A 23,887-nucleotide genomic window follows, 5' to 3' on the forward strand; every position below is an offset into this window, starting at 1 on the left:
AGTGAGAACTTTACAAAGAGGTGTTCATTTTGAAAACAAGGCCAGGGAATCAATTAGTCCTTTCACCTTTCCATGATTTTGCCAACACAAACAAAGAAACGCCAAACAAAAACAAGTGAAGCTGTATAAGCGATCCATGGATGCTCACTTTATATGGGTGAGGAGGTGATAACACCAACTCTGGCTAAAATGCAACACTTCATAACTTGTAAAAATTCTATTTGTGGATGTAAAAGTTCGGAAATAAACCAAATAGATCTCAATTCTAAAGGGAAAGCAGAGCATACAATCGTACAGTCCCCCTGTGTGTTTCTCAGTCTGTCTGTGAAGACGAATTACCTCATGAGTCATTTACAACTGGCTACAACCCGTCAATTAGGTCTTTATTCACAAGCTGGAGATGTGTTCTCTTCTGGGATCTATTCTCCACACTGCTGCCCAGCTAGAAAAACATCCAGTCACTCCCCCACAGCCCCCCAAGTTAAATAAGGAAAACGGCAGTGTAAGGTCCGAAGCCAGCCTACCATGAAAGGAATTATCTGTGGAAAATGTGTCTGGCAAAAAGCGAACAGTCTCAATCGTTCCCGTCACATTTTCCAGTTGAATAGTGAACGGTGACAGTAGGAGAAAAAAAAATTGTTTTTGAAACCCATCAGTCGTTTTGGCCTTTACATGCTGGTGTAGTTCCTGTAAATATAATATGACTTTGACAGTAAATGAGTTTAACGAGGTCAAATCAAGCAAAGCAGAAAGAGCTGGTTTAAATCAAGCAAATGTATGTAGCTTTCACTCCAACTGTACTCATGATATGCTTTGGGCTGTGAGCAGAGGGCACAAGAGGGTATCAGACCTCTCTCAGTAGCGCCCCTTTCTGGTCAGGGATGATAGATCAGCCAAGCGTTACTACAGTAACAGCTGCTTCTGAGCCTCCATCTTACAGAGGAGAGCAGAGGAGGTGAAGGATATGGTAGCGCCATTTTCAGCCACGAACGAGGACTTGTAATACACGATAGCGAGATACCAGGAGTGGCGCTGCGACGCTTATTGGACCTGCAGCGGTCCTGTATTCCTGTTAATCACGCTTTCCTGCTCTTAAAATGAAACATAATATTTTCTGATATGGGAGCCAATAAAACCAGTCAGCCAAATAGATTTTTTTGTCTGTCTTTCAACTACATATCTACTCAGGTGTTCACAGTAAAATACAACTTTGGACTGCCTGATCTGTTCCCACAGCTGCACAGAGTAACTAAAGGAGAAATAAATAAACAGTTGGAGAAAAAAACTTTCCACAACTTCGAAATTTCAAGGGAAACTGATACAGTGGGAGCAGGGATAGAGAAAGAAAATTAGCCGCTGAATAAACAAGCACATGCATCTAGTAGCAACCAACGAGCAAAACATGGAAGCAGTATTCTTATCATTGGCAGAATATAAGTTTTGCATTTTGCTTTGCACATGTGGGCGTTGCATAAGCTGGTTAATACTTTATTGTTTCCAAGTAGAGCTTTATGGAGCGTTCCCCTGAAAGCCACGGGTTGTATGAGAGCTAAAAGACAGATCGCCCAGCTGATAGCAGCGTTTCAGCACTCCATCTGACCTTGGAGTGATTACTCTGAAAACAAAAACCTGGACATTAAAAATCTGGTTCCCCAGGCAAGGGAGGGAAACATGTGCAACTGAAGTAAAGCTGCCATTCAATATTGTCCATTTCTGTCACAGATCCTGTCTGCTCTTTGCTGGATAACCAAACATTTAACTTGACGGTGGTATTTTTAAGGCTCTTAGTATCAATTCAGCACTATCAGCCTTGGTAGGAGTATGAGTAATATTTATTTTATCATGAGCAAACACAGGTTTTCTGGCGCTGTGTTTGGAGTGATAAATCACCAAAATGAAGGTCAGAAAAGAGTGTAAATTGTTTAAAAGTAAGCGCAAGACGTAGTTTAAAAACATAAAATGTTTTACTGTCAAACTAACAACACACCACTTCTAAAGAACAAAATTATTTTTATATCAATAATTCGTATAAATAGAATTAAATCAACAGTAATCCAATGTAAAATATCTTTTTAAATACACAATAAAAATACTAAATGTTGGGAATGTCTTTCTGTTCAGTTGCAGGCTGCCTTTGCTTCACTAGGATTAGCATATCCAAGACTACAGCCTGACCACCAGGCACCCCCGGCGACAGGGCTGCTTCTGTCCGCCGCATAGCACCTCCACAAGGGTCACGGCCAAGAGTCCTCCCCCTCTTCCACCGCGCGCTGAAGAACAGCTGCTCTGCCAAGCACATTGACTAAGCATTGACTACTGCCTGCTGGGCTCATTTTCTAGTTAATAGAAAAAAATCTAATTTAAATGGAAAGTGCATTTACAGGTCTGGTGAGAAAACACAGAGTGCCATTTAGACCTAATAGAAGTATAACATCGCACAACGCCATCATTTCACTTTGCTAGTTTTCCGTCAGGTCCTGTGTTTATTTTTCTTCATCCTCGTCCTCGCTCTCTTTGTGTCCCCTACACTCGCTTGTCCCCGAAGCTCGGCCGGTGCCTGAGCTTGCCAATGCCACAGGCATAAAAGAATGACAGAGCAAGGGGTCATTAACGAGAACTAATCAGCCCTCAGACAGAAAGACGGAGGGAGAGAACGAGAGCCAGAGCACAGGAGAGGAGAGAGTGAAACACAGCTCAAAGCGAGTAAGTGTAACAATGATAAGGGGGCCAGAAAAGACTAGCATGGGGTCAAAAACGACCCACTTGAGCAATCAAAGGAAATATCAAGTTGATTTTAAAAATCACAGGTTTGCAGATTTTTTATTATAAAAAAAGTTAACATCGCAATGTATCACTTTCACATCTGTGAGACACAGATGGGTGTATGGGTTAACTTTCAGCCTCCATGTGTGCTCGCCTTTGTTAGTGTACAGTCAGCGTTTGCACACACGCACACACACATACAAGCACAGATTGACAAGACGCTTATTCATGTCCCACTGGTCTGTGACAGGTAATGAGAAGTCCAAGGGAGAGAGATGTAATTATTCTGGTATCTATGAGTCTGAGGGAGAGGAAACAAGCCCTATATGACCTCGTGGCTCATTTGCTACGTTGCAAGCACACTAGAACACAAAAACATGCACACGCACAGACAAAGACGAGCCAGGCACGACTGCAACAAAGGAAAGTTGTCTTTGTAACCAGCGGCACAGCTACTGTACGCACGGCCTCCAGTTACAGCACGTTACAAAACTGCTTTCCAGGCTGTTTGTTGAGCTACAAATTATGCAGCAAAATACAAATCACCTTGAGCAATTTGCATGACCACAACCGCATCAAACTGTTCATGTTAATAACGCCGCACACTTCAAGGAGAGTTCTGGTTACTAGTTTGTCATTCACAGGCCAACTTTCTGCTTCGTTATTCCTCGCCGTATGTGTGTGACCTCTCCCTGAGCTCCTCTCAGAGTGTGCCTGACCTCTGCGCGTCTTTCTTCACCATCAACCGTGGAGGGACTCCCGAAATATCTAATTGTATTCATTCATTTTCTGTGCCCGGCAAGGAGAGACAGACAGAGGGAGAGAGAGGGAGAGGAAGGGAGGGAGGCAGAGAGAAAGAGACGAGGAGAGGCAGAGCGCTGAGAGGCAACACGGGAGAAAGGCGAGGAGGGATATGGGGAAGAAGAAAGGGCAGAGGGGGAGAAAGGAAGGGAAGGGCCGTCTCTTCGGCATTACAGCTGAGACATCATTAGAGCCACTGGCTGTCCCCTCATTAGAATAAATACTCACAAGCAAAGACAGTCAGCAAGAAAGCAGAGGGCAGAATCCAGAGAGTGAAATATCCCTATATTTTAACTTACTTTAAGCTGGAGGAACTCTCCGAGGACTGAGAGAACTTCAACACTTCACTACTCAGTCTCTCAAAATAACTTTTCGACGGGCAAAATGCTGGAAAAAAATCACCACTAAAAAGGAAACATGGTTGTGTGACAGCAAGAGATAGGTGAACAAATAGGAGATGAAGAAATATTTAACAGCTAGCAAGTTTCTGGTCTCATGCTGGAGCTGTGAAACACAACGGTGGACTGACGCCAACAGCACACCATGGAAATCCCCTCAGCCCCGAACCCCAAACACCAACAACACAAACACCCAGCAGAAGAAACCGTGGCACCACTAACGAAAATTACAATACACTAAACCAACATAAAATTCCACACTAATCTACCAATTGCTTATAATTCTCGCTGGAAAATCAAACAGCGAATACCTTCCTTTTTTTGACAAAATGTCCCATTTCAAACACTAAAATTCCTAATTTGAGATTCCCCGTTAAAAACTCCTGACATGTGAAGCTGTAAACATGTCTACACGTCTGTGTTTTGTCTACCACTGACTCAGTCAACAGCAGAAGTGACTATTTGAGTCTTTAACCCCTTTGCTTATTTTCTGTCTGCATCTACCCTTTGTCCAATCACTGTGCAGTACAAGCCACACGTAATGAGACAGTTTAATATTCTACTCTGTTCTGGTCACTTTTTAAATACAAATTTTTAGTTTTAAGCGTCAAATTTATTGTAGGAAAGAAGTGTAACAAATTTTGTAAGTAAAACCGTTTTTTTTTAAATAGTTGGCATTTCCATTTCAGGTGATTAAGTAAGCAGAGCAGAACATAACGCACACGCTGATGTGGAACACTCAACATGAGCACAATGATTTCAAGGCAAAACAGATTTAGTGACAAAACCAAACTCAAACTACAGCTTTAGTGTGATGGATTATCTGGCTGTGGAAGCTGCAGCAGTTTCGCACGGTGCAAAAATGAATGGCAACAAATGGCTTTTTCTGAGAGTAGTAAAACGAGCCCTGGAAGACTGTGATCAGGCAACAACGAGGAAGAATACAAAGAAAGTCAAACTTGAAGAAATTTAAGTCAGCTGCTAATACTATTTATGACAAATTACAGTGTTAATTTGAATTGATTGCGATCATAAAGTAACATATGTGCCTGTTTGAGTGCGTGGGGCGTTCACAGTAAATCCTTGGGGCAGCATAAGTTTCAGTATGACTGTGAAGCCTCAGAACAAAGGCAGACGTGTTACAAGTTACATTGTAGTGCCACACCAGCTTTGTACAGTAATGCATAAAGAAAGGGACTCAATATTTATTAACTGAGTCATCAATAAGACGAGTTTTCTATCTCTCCCTCTCTCCGTCTCCTCCTTGCTGTTGCGTTACCTTTCTGGCTTCCTGCCTCAGGCCTGCAGGAGTGAGAGTCAAACAAACTCTATTTAGAGTAAGTAGAACGGAGTGACTGGTGTTAGCAGCATTACAGCCTCTGTGAAAACCTGTTTCCTTTCCTCGGGCGAGTCAAGGCCTCAGAAACGGATCAGGCTCAGGAAGCTATCTGTTTCTCTGATTTGACTTTGGATGCAAAGAGAGTAGAAGACACAACATGCATGCAGCCAAGGGGATCACAGAGTTCTTGTTTTCTCCCCCTCTCTGTTCCAGCGTTAGTGTGTCAGATCTCAGATTAACAGATTTACTTAAATTTCCCTTCTTTTTTTTTCAAACAACACTTTTTTCCTTCACTGAAAGTGAGAAAACTTGTCAGCACATCTGGAAGATATCAAGTTAACTGAGCGGCCAGTCATCAAAACTTTTTTTTGTTGAAAAAAAAAAATTGCACTTTCTAATGAAAGTACGTCTATCAACAGCAGAAATCTAGCTTCGACTCAAAATTGTGTTTGCCTCTGTTGAGGAAAGCGCTCCATAAATAAACAGCCTGGGCAAGTCGGAGTAAAGACCTTAGACCACAACAGTCATGGTCTACGGTATATCAGGCCGAGAATCTACGCACCCCGCTAGACTTGCCCCGACTTCAGGAGAGGGCTTACAGTCAGCCCTCCGTTTGTACCCCTGACCACTAATTGCTTCAAGCAATAAATCATGTTTTCCGAAACTTCAAACTGAATATAAATAGTTGTGCAACAAATTCAGCATGTGCTATTAATGGCTTTGTGTGCACTTGGAGGCTAAGCTGAGGATTTTATTCAACAAATACTAAGTGCTCTTGGCAGTTGAGTGAAAGATCTCTGTAAACTCCACCAGCAGTGTTTAGACTTAATAAGCCGGGGACAAGGCTGTACAGTCTGACTCCATGAGGGACTTTTAGTGGGAAACGCTGTCTCGACAAACATGTACACTGAACACTGAAGTTGACTGGAGCCTGTCCGAGTGGAGAGCCGTTTGACTCCAGGATTGAAGCACATCTGAGGAACTTTTATTTTAACTTTGCTGATGTTCTCTCCTGTGGCCCATCTTAGCACAGAAAATCCTCACTTCACTATGAACAGAGCTGAGTCTAATGTTGAACGCACACTTGTCCTTTTATTGATATAAATGGAAAGTGAAAGGCGTACACGTTTCATTCCTAAACCGTTTGTCGATATTTAAATTAACTGTTTAAGTATTTTTACTTTGAGACACATCAGGATATGACGTGTGCCTCTGGACTTATGAATGAGTACCCATTCATGTTCATCAAGACGCAAAAACTAGAAAAAAATCAATGTATTTTTTTTAGTTGTGTCTATTTTAGAAGCGTAGGCAGCACACTGTTGCACAGAGTTGAAGTTTTCAAGTTTTGAATGGGACAGTTCCTGGTTATCACAATTACGCTTCACTGGGTTTTAGGATCCTGAATTTATTCTCATTATTTAGGGTTTAATTTTAGCAAATCTATTATTTGATCCCTAAAAATCTTCAAAAAATCGTCCTCACCAACTTTCCTTGGATTTTTTTTTTTTTTTTTTTTAACAGTAGTGTGCTCCAAATTTCAATGATCCAACATTGTAATGCAGCACAAAACCATATTGTTGCTTCTGAATTGAACTAAAATTAATACTATTTTGCTCAAGGGAACGTTTCTTCAAAGAAAAAAGTTATTCGAGAACTATTTTAAAGATGAATAGAAGAAAAATGGCACAATATTCCACTGGGGCTCCAGCCGACTGGGTGTCTTTGCTACTTTAAGACGAGTTTGTGAGACATTTGTCTGCCACGGTGCCTTTATAATATTCCTGGAGCGCTGCTTTATGTACTTTCAGCTGTGCTTAGACGCTTGTATGCCCATAAATTACATTATGGTAACTGCACTGAATTTTGTAAAAAAGAGCTGTTAATACAGGCTGATACTTTATGTTCTCACTGCCTACATTTAGTGTCGGCAGTTAATGAAGAAGCCACACAGTAAATGCCTTTAACATAGAACCATATAGAAAAGCTGCCTTTAATTCTCACTACACAGGTCCGAGACGTCTGGCCTACAACTTTCTGAAACAGGGAAGCGAACCTACGCAGTGTGAAGTGAGTAAATGAAGAGCAACATTTAATGGACTTTGGGGATTTGTGCTGGTTGTTAGGTGTTCAGCCTGGTTGAGACTAGATAGATACTGGTGTTAATGGGTCCACTGGGGTCCAGCCGGACAGGGAAACAACACAAGATAATGCTCCAGGTTTTACAGCCTGTTCCAGCTCTGAACCTGTGCCTACAGCTACAATAACTCACAATGAAACGGTGAATTTCCTTATCTGGACAATATTGACAGCGGGTGCAACAGCAGACGATGAATGCAACGCTCGGGCCTTATTACGCACGCTTTTAATCTATAGTTTCCTAGAGAGACGCGCTGACAATGAGTAGTCACGTATTGAAAATAAGACACAGTAGGCTTTTTTTACACTCCTGTTCCCATGCTCAGCTATAGCCTGTACCTACAGCTACTGGCTCACTGCCCTCACTGCGGAGAATAAACACCGATGTGGTCCAGCAAACCTGCGAACCCCGTGGTTCATGCAGATGCGAGGAGACGGAACATCGCCGACTCTCCGCGGCAAAAACTGCCCGGTGCGAGGCCACTTACTTGGCGTTGGTCCGGTTCCAGAAGACGGCGTAGCGGTCGGCCACCACTTTGGAACTGGGCTCCTGGCTAAATACACACATCAACAGCACCAGGCAGACGAAGAGGACCATTTCCATTTGCAGCATCACTACAGCGAAACTTCGGCACGTATTCCTCTTCAGTGTCGGTCAGTCAGTCGAGTTGTAACGGGCGCTTCAACCGGGACAGGTGATGAGTCTCATTCACATGTGGCCGCGTGTTGCTGGCGCAGTTTGTGAATGCCAAACAAACAGAAATGCGCACAACATAGAAAACGCGTAGGGGAGCAGCGAGAATGTGACCATTCGTGGGGGACACTTGAGATGACACTTGTTCAGGTTGACGGGAATTTGAAGTTACAAAACCGACGCGTCACTGTGTTGCCTCTCTGCTGCAGGTCGAGGGTCCGGATGAATCACAGGCTTTATGTTATGCAGGATGTCAGCTCTGACAAATCCGTGGTGGGCTGACAAAATATTTCTCCCACTAATGCACAAACAGTGAGATCAGCAGCAGCAGCAGCAGCAGCAGCACAAATGCGCAGCACAACAGGCAGTGTCTTCTACGGTGTGGTAACGTCCCCCTGTATGCAGGGAGCTACTGGATGTAGCCTGTGTCAGGGCAAATGACAACTGCTGAACACTTCTTCTTACTCCAAACCCAAAGCGCAGGGGATTAGTCAGTCCAAGATGTGATGGGGGGGGAAAGAGAGAGAGGCTCAATGTGTCCAATGACGCCGTGTGGCGCACGTCAGATGTCCATGTTCTCCAGGCAACTTTTTAAAGCCATACAGCCAGGCAGTCACTGGCAGATGAATGGTAATGTTAGACTCGGTCTTTTGTCTCCGGCGTAAAGAAAAAAGACTGTTATCCTTTCTCGGGCGATTTACCGGAGGTGTCACAGCCGAGGTGGGGAGGAGTCCTTCTCGGTGTCGGAGAGAGGACGGACAGCGTTGTGTTTTCTCATGCGCTTCTCTCCGTGGAGACGCGTGTTTATGTCCGCATGCCAAAGTGTCCTCCTCATATATGAGCCATCGTGCGACGTGCAGGTTGAGAAAAAATCTTGCGTTCTCCCATGTGCGCGCCGTGCAGGCTTCCTCTTGCTTGTGTTTGGGTTTTAAGACGCCGGGACACGCAGGGAGGTGAGGGCAAAGGCAGGCAGCTCCAGACGCCGACTGAGAGAGTGGGTTTGGTTACGGCGGAGCGGGGGATAGTCCCATTGGTTTGAAATTATTTGAATGGGCGTCGCTCGAACAAAGCCAAGCCCCTCCCCCGCCTAAAACCGAGCTAATTCAATTACCGAGAGGTAGAGCTGGAAGGGGACTGGGGGAAGAGGTGCGCAGGACAGGGACCGCTTTTAGAAACTCTACTGTCAGATCCGACCGATAAGTGCGCGCGGTGCTATTTAATTACATGCGAACGGACGCAGCGGAGCAAAGAGGACCATGGACTCCAGTTACTCTCTCAGTTCAACTCAACTCAAATGTGCTTTTTTAAATTAATAACTGGAAGTAGGCCTGAGTTTAGGTAACATAACCTGGACGTTAAAATAGCCTAATTAATTATACATAAATTATATTAGCCTATATTATATGGAAACACTGAAAATGTTGCAATTGGGCCGCTCCACTCACTCAGCCATACTGTGCATCAATTTCCCCCCATTATTTCTAATTCAAAACGATTTTTTTCGTTCATATTTAATCTGTAATTCCAAAAAAAAAGGTCACATATATCCCATAGCTTTACACACACAGACAGGCGGAGGTTGCTCCTTGTGATGGCGTAATGCTGAGAGATGATGGCCATGCAGGGCTCCGGGGTAGATGTGACAGGGCAGCCTGTTGCGGGGAGCAGACTGGAGAGGGGTTCAGGGCGCCGATCCAGCGCCCAGACGCCCCGCAGTGGCGAGCAGACGGGATAGCTGACTCAGCCGGGGGACAAATCCAAGTTCGAGTGCGCCAGGGGAACCGCGTCTGTCGTCGCCTTAAATCAGACCAGTGCTCACGAGGAGGATTTATGAAACTTTAGAAAATGAGCAGCAGGCCTAAATTCAGGTGGGAAATCCCAAACGAAAATAACTGTAACATGAATTCATACGGATACAATGTGCAGGCGAATTTATAGTGATCTGGCCTTGTGGCATGTATAAAAAAAATATTTCTGTAGACTTTTTTTTTTAGTTGTGTGTGTATGAGAAATACAATTTTGAAAAGACACGTGAACGTAATTATGAATTTCCCCTTCTGTCCATATGTCATGTAGAGCAACATACAGTTTGAGTAGAAGTAGAGGGAAAAAGTTTGAGGGTGCTGCGGCAAAGTGCACGAGCATGCAAGCACAAAGCAGTGGGAGATGAAACGTAAATCAAAAATTAAATGTAATATAAAGTTATGAAGGCATTAAAAATTATAAGCATAAGAATCTCAAAAGTGATGATTAACAAGAGGTAAGTGAATTATTTTTTTTGGTACGTTCCTCTTACATCTGTATGTGTCTGTTAGCGCATAGCCTAAGTAAAATATAAAAGATAAAAAATGGAACGGTAAGAAAGTCCTCGAATGTTACGTCGATATTTTATCCTTGTAAAGACAAGAAAATCTGATGCAGTTAGTCCTACATGCATACTGCATGTGTGTGTGAGTGTGTGTGTGCAACAGGTGCTGTTTGCCATCAATGATAGAGGAAGAGAGAAAAAGCAGAAGGAGGACAGAAGGAGGGAAACATAGGGCAGCTAATATTTTAAGATAATCCTCTCGACCTGTTCCCTGACTTTTGTAAACTCAGACCGCTATACAAACTCTGGCAAGTATTGTCACGTATTCACGGATTTTCTCAAGCATTACTTTGCACACACACACACACACACACACACAGACCACTATCAACCTCCAGGGGAGGAGGGGTGGGGAGGTCAGCTCGGAGGTCAGTGAACATGGCTGTTTTCACACCCACTTTACAGCCATGACTGCATTCCTCTCCTGCTGCGTCCCGTCTCTCTCCCTCTCTCCCTCACACACACACACACACACACTCACATACAAAAACACACTTGATAACAAGCATATATGACTGACTCAAGCTCACAGCGCATACCCCCAGCTGCTTTCATTTTCTCTGGCAAAGAAACAGAGCTTTCCCTCCCCATCCCCTTCTCTTAACCCGCTGTCACTATCATAGTGGGCTGCGTTGATTACTTCTCATGTGGACCTATTTTCTCCCCTCGCCCCCGTCCACATGTTCCAGCAGAGCGGTGCAAAGATGACTCGAACTCTATTTCCAAAAAGCTGGGTGTATTTTTCCATTTTATTGATTAGTGAGGAGAAAAACAACACTAACATGGGCTATCAGCGATGAGGTGATGTGCATGGGTTTTTTTTTTTTAAAGGGATGAAAATTTGACATGCACACATACTTATTTCTCCTCTCGTTTTCTCGTACATCTCTTTCCACTCCCTTTTGTTAGTCTCTTTCATAAATTGTACACACATCTTGTGCACACAAAGTGCCTTTTAATTTTACCGCAGAGCCTCGTCTTTCCATCCAAAAAACTATTTAACTTTGAGGTTTTTATTGTCCAATTCAATTTTAGTCGTGATTCCGGTAATGCCGTTTTGATACAGGATAACTGGTTTCATCAAGAGCTTCAATTTGATATATAGAAGTCATTCTGGCCAAAATGACAAGTGTCTGGCTTCAAGCCCGAGATTTTCCTCCTCCTGCACACAGTAATCTGTACGCTCACACAGCCAGGGTCACAGCAGGGTGAGGTGGGAGGGCTGACTGGCTGACTGGCTGGGTGGTTCGTACCTTCTTTTTTTATTTTTTTTTAATGTTATTGTTCTTTTGCCAGCAGCAGAATTAGAGACCGCATCATAACACAGGCTCATTAAAAAGATGTGAAAAATGCGGCTCGATATGTCTGGTGTCAACACGGCAGGTCAGGCATGCCAACAGGCAATTACGGACATGAAAAGCAAAAAGGATCCTTTGAACGAGTTCTCTTGAAAATATCTGTCAATTAGGGGTGTGTGACAGCGGCAAAAACATGTCATCCCATTTGGCAAAGCATTAATTAAAACTAATCTAATCACCTTTTTCCGAATTGAGATTTATTGAATTCATTAGATGTGGGTTTCGCTAATCAGTCAACGAGATGCCTTCACATCAAAAGAGATATAAAACTAAATGACTGTGTGGATACAGACAAAGTGGCACCTTACAGGTATAATGGCTTGCTTTTAATACCTTAAACCATAAAAAGGAAACATTAGATCTGCTCTCAAGACACCTTTAAAATCATCCTCCCTCATCATCAAATTTCTATAAAGTATCCCTACGGTTTTACAGTACATTACTACTGTATGCATTGTGTGGTATAGCATTTCCCTAATGTTATGTCTGTTTACCGAGACACAAGGCAGCGTTGGGATACAGCCAATCGAGCAGCGTGCTTGAGATCTATGTAATGATCTATTCAGACAGTGTAGCGCTGAATCTCATTGATACACAGCTCACACATCCATAAATATGATGCTCTCTCACAAGCCCAGGCAATGGGATAGTTGTCAGTTAGAATTACTGAGAGCACTGTGCATGCATTGTGCCCTGTAACCCCATTCACACTATCACATGCTTCAAACTGCGAGTGCAGATTAGGCTGGGTTACGTATGAGGAGAAAATAGGATTTCGCCTCTTCAGAGCACAGATGTGATATTTTCATGGCCATTTGAGAGGATAATAATCATATTCCTCCTTTATGCAAGAAGAGATGGGCTCCACAAGGAGTTAAAAATAAGCACTTGGTACCAGCGTATGTTCATAATCTGAAGAGAAGTTTGACAATCCATTTAATTCCATATCGTACACCTGAAATTACATATGCATCAGTCAGGATCAAAAAGCGAGCGTACCATTCTGTAGTGTCTGTATCCTGTATATATTCATAAACTTGACACAAACGTTTCTCATTACATCTGAGCTCATCGAGAACATTACCTCCCCGTCTCTGTCTCGCTCCCTCACTCGCTCTTAATTCTCCACCGCCTCCCTCTTTAGGATGCATATTAGATTAAAGATTTTATTGTCACACTCAATGCACTTAGAGCGTTGGCAAACTAAATCACAGGGAGACAGCATGTCATAGAAGAGACACCTTGGGTTGACTAAGTCATGACGAGCCAGCACAAATCGATGAGAGGGACTAATCGGATGTATCTGCTGGGACGGGCCCTGCCCTGAATCCAAATGATGGACACCAGATGGGGACTGATGTTGCCATTAGTACACCATCAGTGCAGTAGACAGAGCGATGTAAGGACAAGGGCTTCCTATTCAATGAGGAATCAGGTTTTCAATAGGGACAGCCAAGGTCCTTTTATTCATACAGGGAAAGCAGGAGCCTACAGTGGTGATGGCTTGCCTGTGTTTGTACAGGCGCAGGAGAAAAAGAGAAAGTAAGCGATGAAGACAGAGTTTGTGTGTGTGCATTTGTTCTCCTGTGGTTATACTTGTGAGGACCCCGTGTCCTCGCAAGGATAGAAAGATGAAGACGATATCAGCAATCCTAAAAAGACTATAAAAGGATTTAGACTAAACAAAAAAACAGATCCAAACCCATGCGACTGGAAAGACAATGATTCACTTGAGCGTTTTCCGATCCACCCTCTCTTGGATTAAGTTTTGGTTACATTTAGGCAACAACAACCACTTGGATAAAGCATGGGAAAGACTGCGGTCATGTTTTAAAGAAATTAACACTGACTCGTAGGAGACAGGATGCAAACTGTGGTCGCAAGTGTCAAAGTCAGACAGACAACAAACAATCAACGCTGCCCTTTTCCTGGTTAGGATAATCTCAGTATGGACAAAGTATGAATTCTTCTTACTGTCAGAGTTAGGTATGCAGGGGTGAGGATTACAATAAGGGCCTAAACGTTAAAGGAAAAGTTTGAAATTTAGAAGATATGCTTGTTCCCATTCTTGCCAAGAGTTAGATGAGAAGATCAATCAGTAGATATGAGGTTATTGCCAGCAGCTGGTTCGCTCAACATAGCACAAAGACTGTAAACCCTTTGCTTCCTACAAAAGCCAGAGTGTAAAAGCAACGCATTGTGATTTTGCAGAGGATTATTTGATGCCCTATTTCTTGACTGGAAGGGCTGTGACAGAGCCAGGCTAGCTCTTTCTACCTGTGTCCAGTCTTGTGCTACGCTAAGCTAACCAGCTGCTGGGATATTTACAGTACAGACAGTTGTATTGATCTTATCATCTAAAGCTGGAGATGTACTTGCTTTTTAACTACATGTTCATGTAGACAACCAGCAGCATCTTGAAGGGAATCGCTCACATTAGCCCCGTTTCCAACAAACACTTAAGTAACCCTTCAGACATGGTACCTAGACCCCAGGTCCACTCAGGGTTTCCACTACAAACAGTACTCTCTCATGTGGGCGGGGTTGTTGTCACTCACTGTATTTCCTCCTTTATCAGTCTGCACCTCATTGATCGTCCACAGAACGAGGCTGCACGCCGACATTTTCAGAACAAAATAAAACAGGCTGCAGTGAGAGTCTCTCCATGGGATATTTAGAAATAGTGGGTTTGTGCATTTGGTCCTTCTAAGGCAAGCCCAGGGGTTTAGTGTTGCTGGAGCCCACAGGAACGACGCTCTGCAATGCTTTTTTTTTCTCCAAGTGAGTACTGGGATATATGCAGTTCACATAATCTGGTCAAAATTAATATGTATTTTTAAACGCTTGAAGATCCACTCATTACTAAAAGTGTATGTCATCCAAGAGAGACAATTAAAAAAAATAAAGTAATGGTCAAAGTTGTCACATTGAAATTTAAGGTGTGCTGATGGAATCATGTCGTCAGCTCATGCATTGAATAACATTACAAGTAAAGGTTCCACCTTAAAAGTTGCTGGCAGTCGGCCCAGTGAATTAAGTTATTTTTTTCTCAGACTCCAGCTGCTGCGAAAGGCAGCAAAACATCCTTTCACAGTGGTTACATAAGCCTCAAAGCCAATAAACAGTGAACAATAAACAGGCAACAATGGTGACTCTCAAGGAGGTTGTTAACTCTGAGATGACGGCAGAAAAAGTGACAGCGGCGCCATCGTACATGGTCACCTGCAATTTTGACAAGCGTATTTGTCACTTTGCAGCAGCAGTGACGCACGCACAGATATAGGAAGCTGCAGACTTGGTTTGTTAGCTTGTCTGCAAAACTTTTGGTGTTGCTGCTTACTGACCCCTGACCCTGTCACATCATCACACTGCCTGTACATTCCTGCGTCTTGCAGAAGCATAGTGTTGATTTCTGAGGACGTGCACTATCAGTGCTCCAAACAGACACAGGATATGAGGCAGCCATCATGTGCATGCAAACATGTAGTTAAAAGCAAGTATATATCTGGCTAACTCTCTGCAGAAATGTAAGAATAGTATTTCCCAAAATGCCTAACTATTCCTGTGATGAATTCCCTCCCTCAGTCTCCTAAATTGTACAGAATTTTTTTTGCCCTCACTAAAGGAAGGTCACTCACAGGTCCTCACAATTATAGGGAACAAGAGTGCATGTGTGTGATGTATGTGGGAGCCTCTACGTACGTACATACCACATATCTGTGTAGTTAAGATCAATCATATGTGTCTCAGAGAGAGTTTTGCTTTTAAAGTCTTGAGCCTTATCTCACATCACAAAGCAAATATTCCGAAAAGCAGTTTTACTTTCTTGGATGAATGAGAATGTCCACACAGGCTTGTTTCTCCAGGGGTTCGGGACATACCATCAGCCGATAAAGAATTAATAAGAACATTCTTCATCCTTCAGCTGGACGTTATCAGCCGACGCTGGTGTGAAAACAGTTGTTTTATGTCCTGACCCACACCCAGTTTTTCAGCAGCTTCACAGTAAGGCTGTCTGCTTTTTCTCCTCCCATTTCGTCCACGGCTAAATGAACGAAGGCTCACTCTCCCACACACACACACACACACACACACACACACACGGACACAAACCACACACAGCCCTATGCCCCAGTAGTATAAATGTTTATTTGGCCTGCAACAAAGCGTTTGTTTCTTAATGTCTATGTTTGATGCATTGTGTTGTGTGATATTTTATCACACCGCGTACTAACGACATCAGCTCCAGCTGTGTGCTGTGTGTGTTCCCAACCTCAATGAGAAGCAAACTATATCACTCTGTGCGTGTGCACACGCGTGGAGGACACACACTATGTGTCTGCGTGTGTGCTTAAAATTTAAGGGTTATATTAGCTACGACTGTATTGAGTTACCTTTTTTTCCTGTTGTTGTTTTAAAGCAAACACTTTCCATTTATTACCCTTAAGTGTATTACTTCCAGTGGGTAAATGCAGGGTTAATGATAAAGAGTACAGTGCATGGTGGCATTTTATCCTTAGATCTAATTCAGAGAAGTCTAACTTATCCTCATTATAGGGACCTGTAGAGGAGCAAATGACAAATCACAGTATGCGATAATAAAGGTGACACTGTGAAAATCCCTTGGCTGGGATCCATCTCATCATTATGAGAGCATTATGAATGGATGTAATAAAAGTGAATTAAGACAGGACACCGCTGATATAGATATTATGAGCACATTGTCCCTTCCCTAATGTGAACGGTGCTTCAGCAGGCTTCTGCAATAAGGGTCTCAATTTGGAGAGGCTATCCTCAACTCTGAGTAATACTTACATACAATCACGACCAAAAAGCTGGGAGGAGAGAGGGTGGGCAACTATCGAGTCCTCTTTTGTACTCTCGCTGCTCTTTCATTATAGCAATGAATGTAAAAAAGCCTTTGATATCCCTGGCTACAGTGTGCAACGCAGCAGTCATTCGGTTCTACGGGGCCTCACGTCTCTCTTTGAAGTCCCAGGAAGAAATTGATGTTCCACTGTCCCTTTATGACTCTTCTGTCGAAAGGAAATATAGATTCATAGGCCCAGGACAAAGCTAATAGCCAGACTTGTTCAAAGCAAAGGAGCAGAATAATAGTGCAGTGTGTCAGTTCAAGCCAAAGAACATTAATCTCTTATTAATACCAGTTGATTCTCTTTTCAAACTGTACTTTCTCTGCTTCTGTCTTTGCTTCGCTCTCATCCTCTGGCGGGTGTTGCTCTGTGGAAAAGGCCACCATTGACGAGCTCAGCTATACATCATTGATGAGGGTACAATAGCATTAGTGTATGCTTAGCCTGCTAATTCTCGCTGCCATTATGGAAAGTTTTCTAATCGGGCCATTTGTAATTCCGCACATAAAAGGATAAGCTGAGATCGGAGCTTGCAAGAGGGCTTATGACGCTGATCAAATTAAGATCATTTTCTCCCAACAGGAATACCTGATAATGAGAAATACAATTGCCACAGAGAGTATCGCTGACAGGCTATTGACAAAGAGATTTGCCCTGCGGTATTTATGAGTAGGTATTTGTTATGCACATTGCATATGCAGGACTGTTTCCAGCAGCGGGGCCATCCATTTTCATATACAGTTCCTTTTTCTTTCCAGAGGTGTTATTACAAACATCAAACTTCAACAAAATAACGTCATTTTATGTGTATTTATTAATGAATCTTGGCCTCATTGTGTCAGTCATGCATTCCTGACTGTATGAATGTGAGAATGCTTCATATCCCCCCGACGCCACAGTAATCCTCCCTCTCCAGATATCACTCAGTCACTGAGATAGACCATTTCCCTCTCGTGTTCTTAATTTGTCTTTTTTAGTGGAGGGAATGAAGGACACGCGAGAGCTCGGGGTAAACTCGAATCTGATTTCCACACAAGCACACGCAAAGTCATTACGACGACATGCAGCGCAGATTCATGTTTGACTGCTTGTGCACACCGAAACACGTGTAGAAGAAGAAGAGGGGCTCACATTCTCACATGCATAATCATAGACACAGAGACATGAAAATACAGCCTCTGGAAATTATGGGGTGGAAACCTTCAGGATGTGTTTTCCCTCAGAGAAAATGTTTAGTGTAATCACAACTGAAAGGAAAGTGAGAAACCACATTATTTGGTGTTGGCAAAAGGTTCAGAATAATGAAGATACAGCGTTATGAGCAAATATGACTCAATTCAGCTCCATACTTTATACTATATACACAAAGCGTTGCTGTGACTTATGACTTTCTGTTTCAGGAGCGATGCCCATTGCACCTGTGTTGTAATGTCATCCATTTTCTTTCTCAGCTCTTTATGAAATATGATGTCATCATTCAGCGCCCCGTCCGATGATAGGATCCAGGGAAATGTGAGGTCACTCCACTTTCCCCAAATGTAACATCAATCACAACGACTTCTAGAAAAATCAGAGTGCAGTCCAAGGCAGGGCTGCGTTCAGAGTGGATCAGCACCTCCTAAACACATGGATCAGGAAAATAATGTCTCTGCTGTTTTGATTTAATATGGCGTTGGCCTTAAACTGCCGCAGTTTGACATTTTAATTACTATGATTAGTACCAGGGCAACGTACGCACAGTATTTGTTGTGCTTGAACAGAGCATCTCACACATTCACTGAAAACATCTGTTCAAAATGTGACACTCTTCAGGGTCATCAACCAGACTGCAAAAAAAACGTGTTTCACTTAGCTCCAGCTTTTGTTATACAATACAAATAAAATAGAAATGAATGGATTCTTTTTTTGTGTGTGTCTATAGTACTGAAAAAATGAGTCCTTTGAAAACACTTTTTTGTCGAGGAAACAGTGCCTATAGAAAAGTGTCAGTGAACTCTGCGGATTACAGCATCAAGGACATTGTCTCTGCAGAGATGCTGCTGTTGAATTTTTTAAATGTTATCACCACAAACAAATTTGTATTCACCTCCGCTGTATTTGGTTGGCAGCAGAACTCTCAGTGCCATATACTGTATCAGCCTTGTCTCCTAGAAAGTGCTTTTAAATGCGAATTATTTGAAACAGCAATTACATTTTGAGGAAAGCGTAATGCTAAGCAAATTGTGTTTTCTGTTAAGATAATGAGGAAATACTGCTAATTAACATACCTGGCAAGTCGCAAAAAAGTTGCCAATAAAGGCAATCTTCCAATATATATCCCCCATAGTGACTACAGATTTTTTTATTACCTTAATATTAACATTTAACCGAAATCCCCAGACGTTATCTGTATGTGGGGCCCATGTGGGTATTAAATGGGTTGAAAAATGGACCCTATATTGGATTGTCACTGGGCTCCATATTAGCCCCATTTTAATTGCCCACATTGATGGCTGTACCCAAGTGGGCCCCACACGGTTGTGCTAGGGCTGCCTGGGTACCAAGTGGGTATGGGCCCAAAATGGGCATCTCACCTGGGGCCCACCTAGGTAAACTCACACGTGGGATGTTGGAATGGGGCCAAAATGGAACCCATGAAAAATCCCATATAGGGCCCATTTTTTTCAGCTTGTTTACTACCCATATGGGCCCCACATACAATTTTTGGCTGGCTCACGATCTCTCCCCAACCTTAACCAATTTGCTTTCATTGCATAACCTTAAACTGAAGGTCCGGTGTCAAGGTTCTGCACTTTGTACAGCCACCATCCTCTGCAGCCACCTCCTTCTGAAGCCTAGGCAGTACATGAATATAGTGTTTCTATTCCTTGAAGAAACATTGTCTCTAAACATAATCCAGGCAGTGATTACATTGCCACAGCAACTTAATTACAAGAGCAGTTTAGTAACATACAAACATAATTTCTGGGAGACAGGTTTGACTGTATATGACATAAAACCTGGGGAAATAAAACCATAAGTGTCTGCATGGTTAGATACTAGAGGTAAGTCAGATAATATGTTTTTTGGCGAGGGTTTTAGGAGTACTCTTGATTTGGGATCGCTGACAGATTCAGAATTTTGGACAAGATTCTCTCCCAAAGGGGAGTAAAGCACATAAATCAGTGTTCACATTACAAAACCCAGCCATCCCTGTGTGATAAGTATCAGTATTACACATCCACCCACCCGACTCTCACACCTGCTGGCCAGCGGGCCAGTGGAACACAGAGCCGCCCTCTGAACCGACATGTTTGACTAATACCAACTTGTCAGCACTATGTATCCCTGCAGCTCAGGATATTGGAGCAATTACCTTCATGCAGCACCCCCTAGGAGCACAAGGGTCGTTGGAGCCCAATTCATCTGTAGGACCCAGTCAAACAGACCTAACAGCGCCAACACTGACTTGTTAGGGAACAAGGAGCCTGTCATAATTAGCAGTGACATTTGCTGACAGAGAGGCCAAGCAGGCCTGGCCTCCACTGAGATGTTTTAGCATAGAGAAAGAGAGAGAGAGATCTATCAGATAGAGAGAGGTCTTTCACCCGCCTCTCAAATGGATGCTGTTGCCTAAGGGGCCATTGTGCCAATCAGCAACTTTCCAACCAAATCATTTGCATCATAAACAGTCTCTCATGATGTGCTGTGAATTAATTTGTTGTTCAGTTAAACACGGGAATGAAAAAAAGTTTAAAGAGTTTGTAACAAAAATGATTCAAATCAGACATTCATGTTATGATTACAGGGTCCAAAAGCCTACTTAAAAGCCCCTGAAAGTTCTGCCTCCCAAAGTTTTATTTAAAAATAACTGCTGATTGTCTAATTCATTTAAATCCATTAAAAACAATACGAGTCCTTTTCCTCCTTTTTGCCCTTCTGACTCCTTTAACAGTACATGAAAGAGTTTATTCAAGTGCTGCTGCAGCTGGCAACTCCAGCGACAGTTATCAACAGTTGCGGTGTGTGCTTATTATCAACCCCCAGGGGAACAGCGATAATAATGCCCTTCTCTGTTATGAATCTTTACCTTTCTCCCCTGCCTCGTCAAACAGTACCATCTCCATGGGTGGACCAGTATGAGAGCAGTGTGTAAGAGGAAGCTCAGTGGTGTCTGACTGATAATGCACTGATGAGCGTGTTGGTATTGTTAGCCCTGTGTTTCTCTGCATGGGACCCATTCACACCACCAGAAACACCAGGGAGGGAGGGATGTGGACGTGTCCATGTGCTGTACGGTACAGTTTGCACTGCTGAATACTGCATGCATATGACGGCTAACATGCGTCCATAAAATCACATCTGGTGTCCATCAGAAACTTTTTCTGAGGTCAGGGGGCCACGGGATATTTAAAATTTCCATCAAAGAATCCAGATGACAAGGTAATGTCTTGGACAGGGACATACGCTCATTAAATTACTTGTATTACTCTTGTCTCTTGTGATCCAGAAGAAAAATGACAGTAATCATTTTTAATACCATGAAACATAACATTGTCACAGTCCAGATGATTCATTTCCTCACCCAAGTTTCTCATGTAGTTTACAAGTTCATGCACGACCAAATAGTGAACATTTTTGTATCCCGTTGTGTTTGCCTCGAGGCAGAACTGTAACATGCATTACACTAAATATATGTTAAGTAAAGGAGCCTCACATCAGCCGTTTGTCTGGCATGTGTCATGACAGTAAAATAAAACAGATCCCCCCTCACGTCAATCATTCTCACATCTGAAGGAGATGTGGTGATGAAAGGGGCCGGATGAGGCATTTTTCAAAGATAAAATGAGCGCGAGCGTGTCTTGATTTGCTCGCTGTCCGCCACCCATGAAGTATGTTCACTTTCTCACCTGTAGCAATGTCTCACTGGCCTTTCTTTCTTTCTTTCTCCCTCTGTCTCTCACTTCCTTGCCCTCAGGCAGGACATGGGACCACCTGCCAGTGGTGAGGCAGGAACACAAGGCAGCAATGACAGCTCTCCTATGGATTTGTACACTACTGCGGGCCTCGAGGCCCTGTGGTGAAGGGGAGAGGGAGAGAGAGGGAGCGGCAGAGCAAGAGAAAAGAGGTTAGAGAAGCTGTTCCACTGCGAACCCTGGGAACGAGCCAATTAATTATCCAAATCACACGGTGACTTTTTAGCATATGGCAGGGGTACATGCTGCTCAGTAATTGATAATTTAGAGCAACATATATGATAAAGTAATGGGGTTGTAATTGACTTCAGCTGGGTCACATACCCATGGACATCAACTGCTGCTATTACAAAGATAAATTTTTTTGTCATTTACAGTGTTGCTGCATTGATGCTTTTGTATTAAAGAGAGCATCCCCTCCAGAGAAATGAAAAGGCTTCCGCTTTGAGGCTTTTATTGTGAAGCCTTAGTGGAACTTTGTTAAACGCCAATAAAACCTTTACTTACACAACAAGGAGTGGACATATTTGGAGCTATCTGGTCATCGGACTAAAAGAGAATGTCTTTTACATTTCTGTGCTGCCCTGTGGAGAAACGTTTGCAGCATGCCAGCATAGCTTGAGTGGTTGCAGTTGCTTGCGGCTCAGCTCTGCACAATTATCCCCACCCCAATCAAAAAACAGCATTTGTCACCATACCCAAGCCAAACACTAAAGGAGCACTATGTAGGATTCATGGCATCTAATGGTGAGGATTGCAGATTGCAATCACTTGAAACATCTCCAATGTGCCAAGCCTCAACTCCCAGTTAGAATTCCTTCAGTGTTCAGTCTTCCTTCAGGAGGTTTTTACCAGGAGCCAAATTATCCACAGAGGTCTCCTCCTCTCCAACACAAACGAAGCAGCTTATTTAAACCGGTAAACAAAAAACACTGCTCAGCCAAGTATGGACAGGCTGCTAGCCCAGCATCTGCTTATGTGTGCTCACCTTTTTTCTCTGCTAATGTAAGATCCAGATGTTCAGGAGGTTTTCAGTGGGAGCCGAATCATCCACAGAGGTCTCCTCCTCTCCAGAACAAATGGACCTGGTGATTAAAATGAATAAAAACACTCAATAAAGAAGTTACACATTAAAAATCAGTGTTTTTCCGATGCTGTTCAGTCTTATTGTGAAAGGGCCGCTAACTACGGTGGCCGACATAAAGGCAAATGGCCCTATTTAGAGCCAGTGTTTGGTTTGTCCATTCTGGGCTACTGTAGAAACATGGCAGTGCCACATGGCAAACTCCATGGATGAGGACCAGCTCCAGATGTAGATATAAACGGCTTATTCTAAGGTAAACGAAAACACAACGATTCTTATTTTCAGGTTATCATACACTTCAGAAACACACTTATTATTTTATATTTATGCCAATATACCCCCCTAAATCCTACACACTAAACTTTTAACCACAGAGATCAATCAAAAGTCATATGAATAATTTCTTGCATTTTGTCCTGTAGATAGAAAACATGCACAAGTCATGTAGGAAGGCAAAGAGAAACAACCTGTTTTATCATTTAATTTAAAGGCTTGTTTTACACACAAATAACTTTTTGAACTCGTTTTTTCTCAGAGTTACGATATAGCTGCCATGACGCACTTCATTAAAAGACATACATTTTCATTATTGCTTAGCACTAAGTCCCAGCCCCGGTATTACCACTATCTATTACGATCAGTTATTGGTTGTTTTACACATTGTCAGCCGTTCTCTTGCTATTCCCTGGCCCATTTAGACCAATCGCAGACTGACAAACCTGAGAGAGATTTATCGCCTGTTCCATTACAGACTTGACACAGGATATATTTCAGATAGGCTCTCTGTGCCTGTGAAACAATAGCACATCAGACACGCCACGTCTAATGTTTTTTCTGGTATTAACTGGAATCAGCTGGGGATTTTCCTCCTGGTGCTCCGAGGGTCCTGCAATCCTTGTGTGACTGTTCTGTTCACAAGTGCTTGCTGTACAGGAATGTGTGTGTGTGTGTGTGTGTGTGTGTGTGTGTGTGTGTGTTAGCATGCGTGTGGGTATACTCTCTTCGAGGGTCTGCCCATGTAGGCATGACAGCACTAGTAAGATAAAGGGGATAAGAAAATGGAGAGAGACAGAGAATGAGGCAATATATATGGAAGATATGGACAAAGCTTGAT

The 23,887-nt window shown here is 43.0% G+C and overlaps 1 protein-coding gene across 2 annotated transcripts in view; it reads right to left on the reverse strand.

The window, feature by feature from the left end:
• Nucleotides 1-9,138, reverse strand: part of efna5b (ephrin-A5b) — a 112,050-nt gene extending 102,912 nt beyond the window's left edge. For both annotated transcript variants that reach the window (XM_049578182.1, XM_049578181.1), the window contains exon 1: nt 7,929-9,138. In XM_049578182.1, coding sequence (XP_049434139.1) covers nt 7,929-8,053 — 125 coding nt within the window. In that variant the 5' untranslated portion in view covers nt 8,054-9,138. The remainder of the gene's footprint in view (nt 1-7,928) is intronic.
• Nucleotides 9,139-23,887: the final 14,749 nt, after the last annotated feature.

The sequence above is a fragment of the Epinephelus fuscoguttatus genome, linkage group LG6 (assembly GCF_011397635.1).
Source record: "Epinephelus fuscoguttatus linkage group LG6, E.fuscoguttatus.final_Chr_v1".
NCBI classification, from domain to species: Eukaryota; Metazoa; Chordata; class Actinopteri; order Perciformes; family Serranidae; genus Epinephelus; species Epinephelus fuscoguttatus.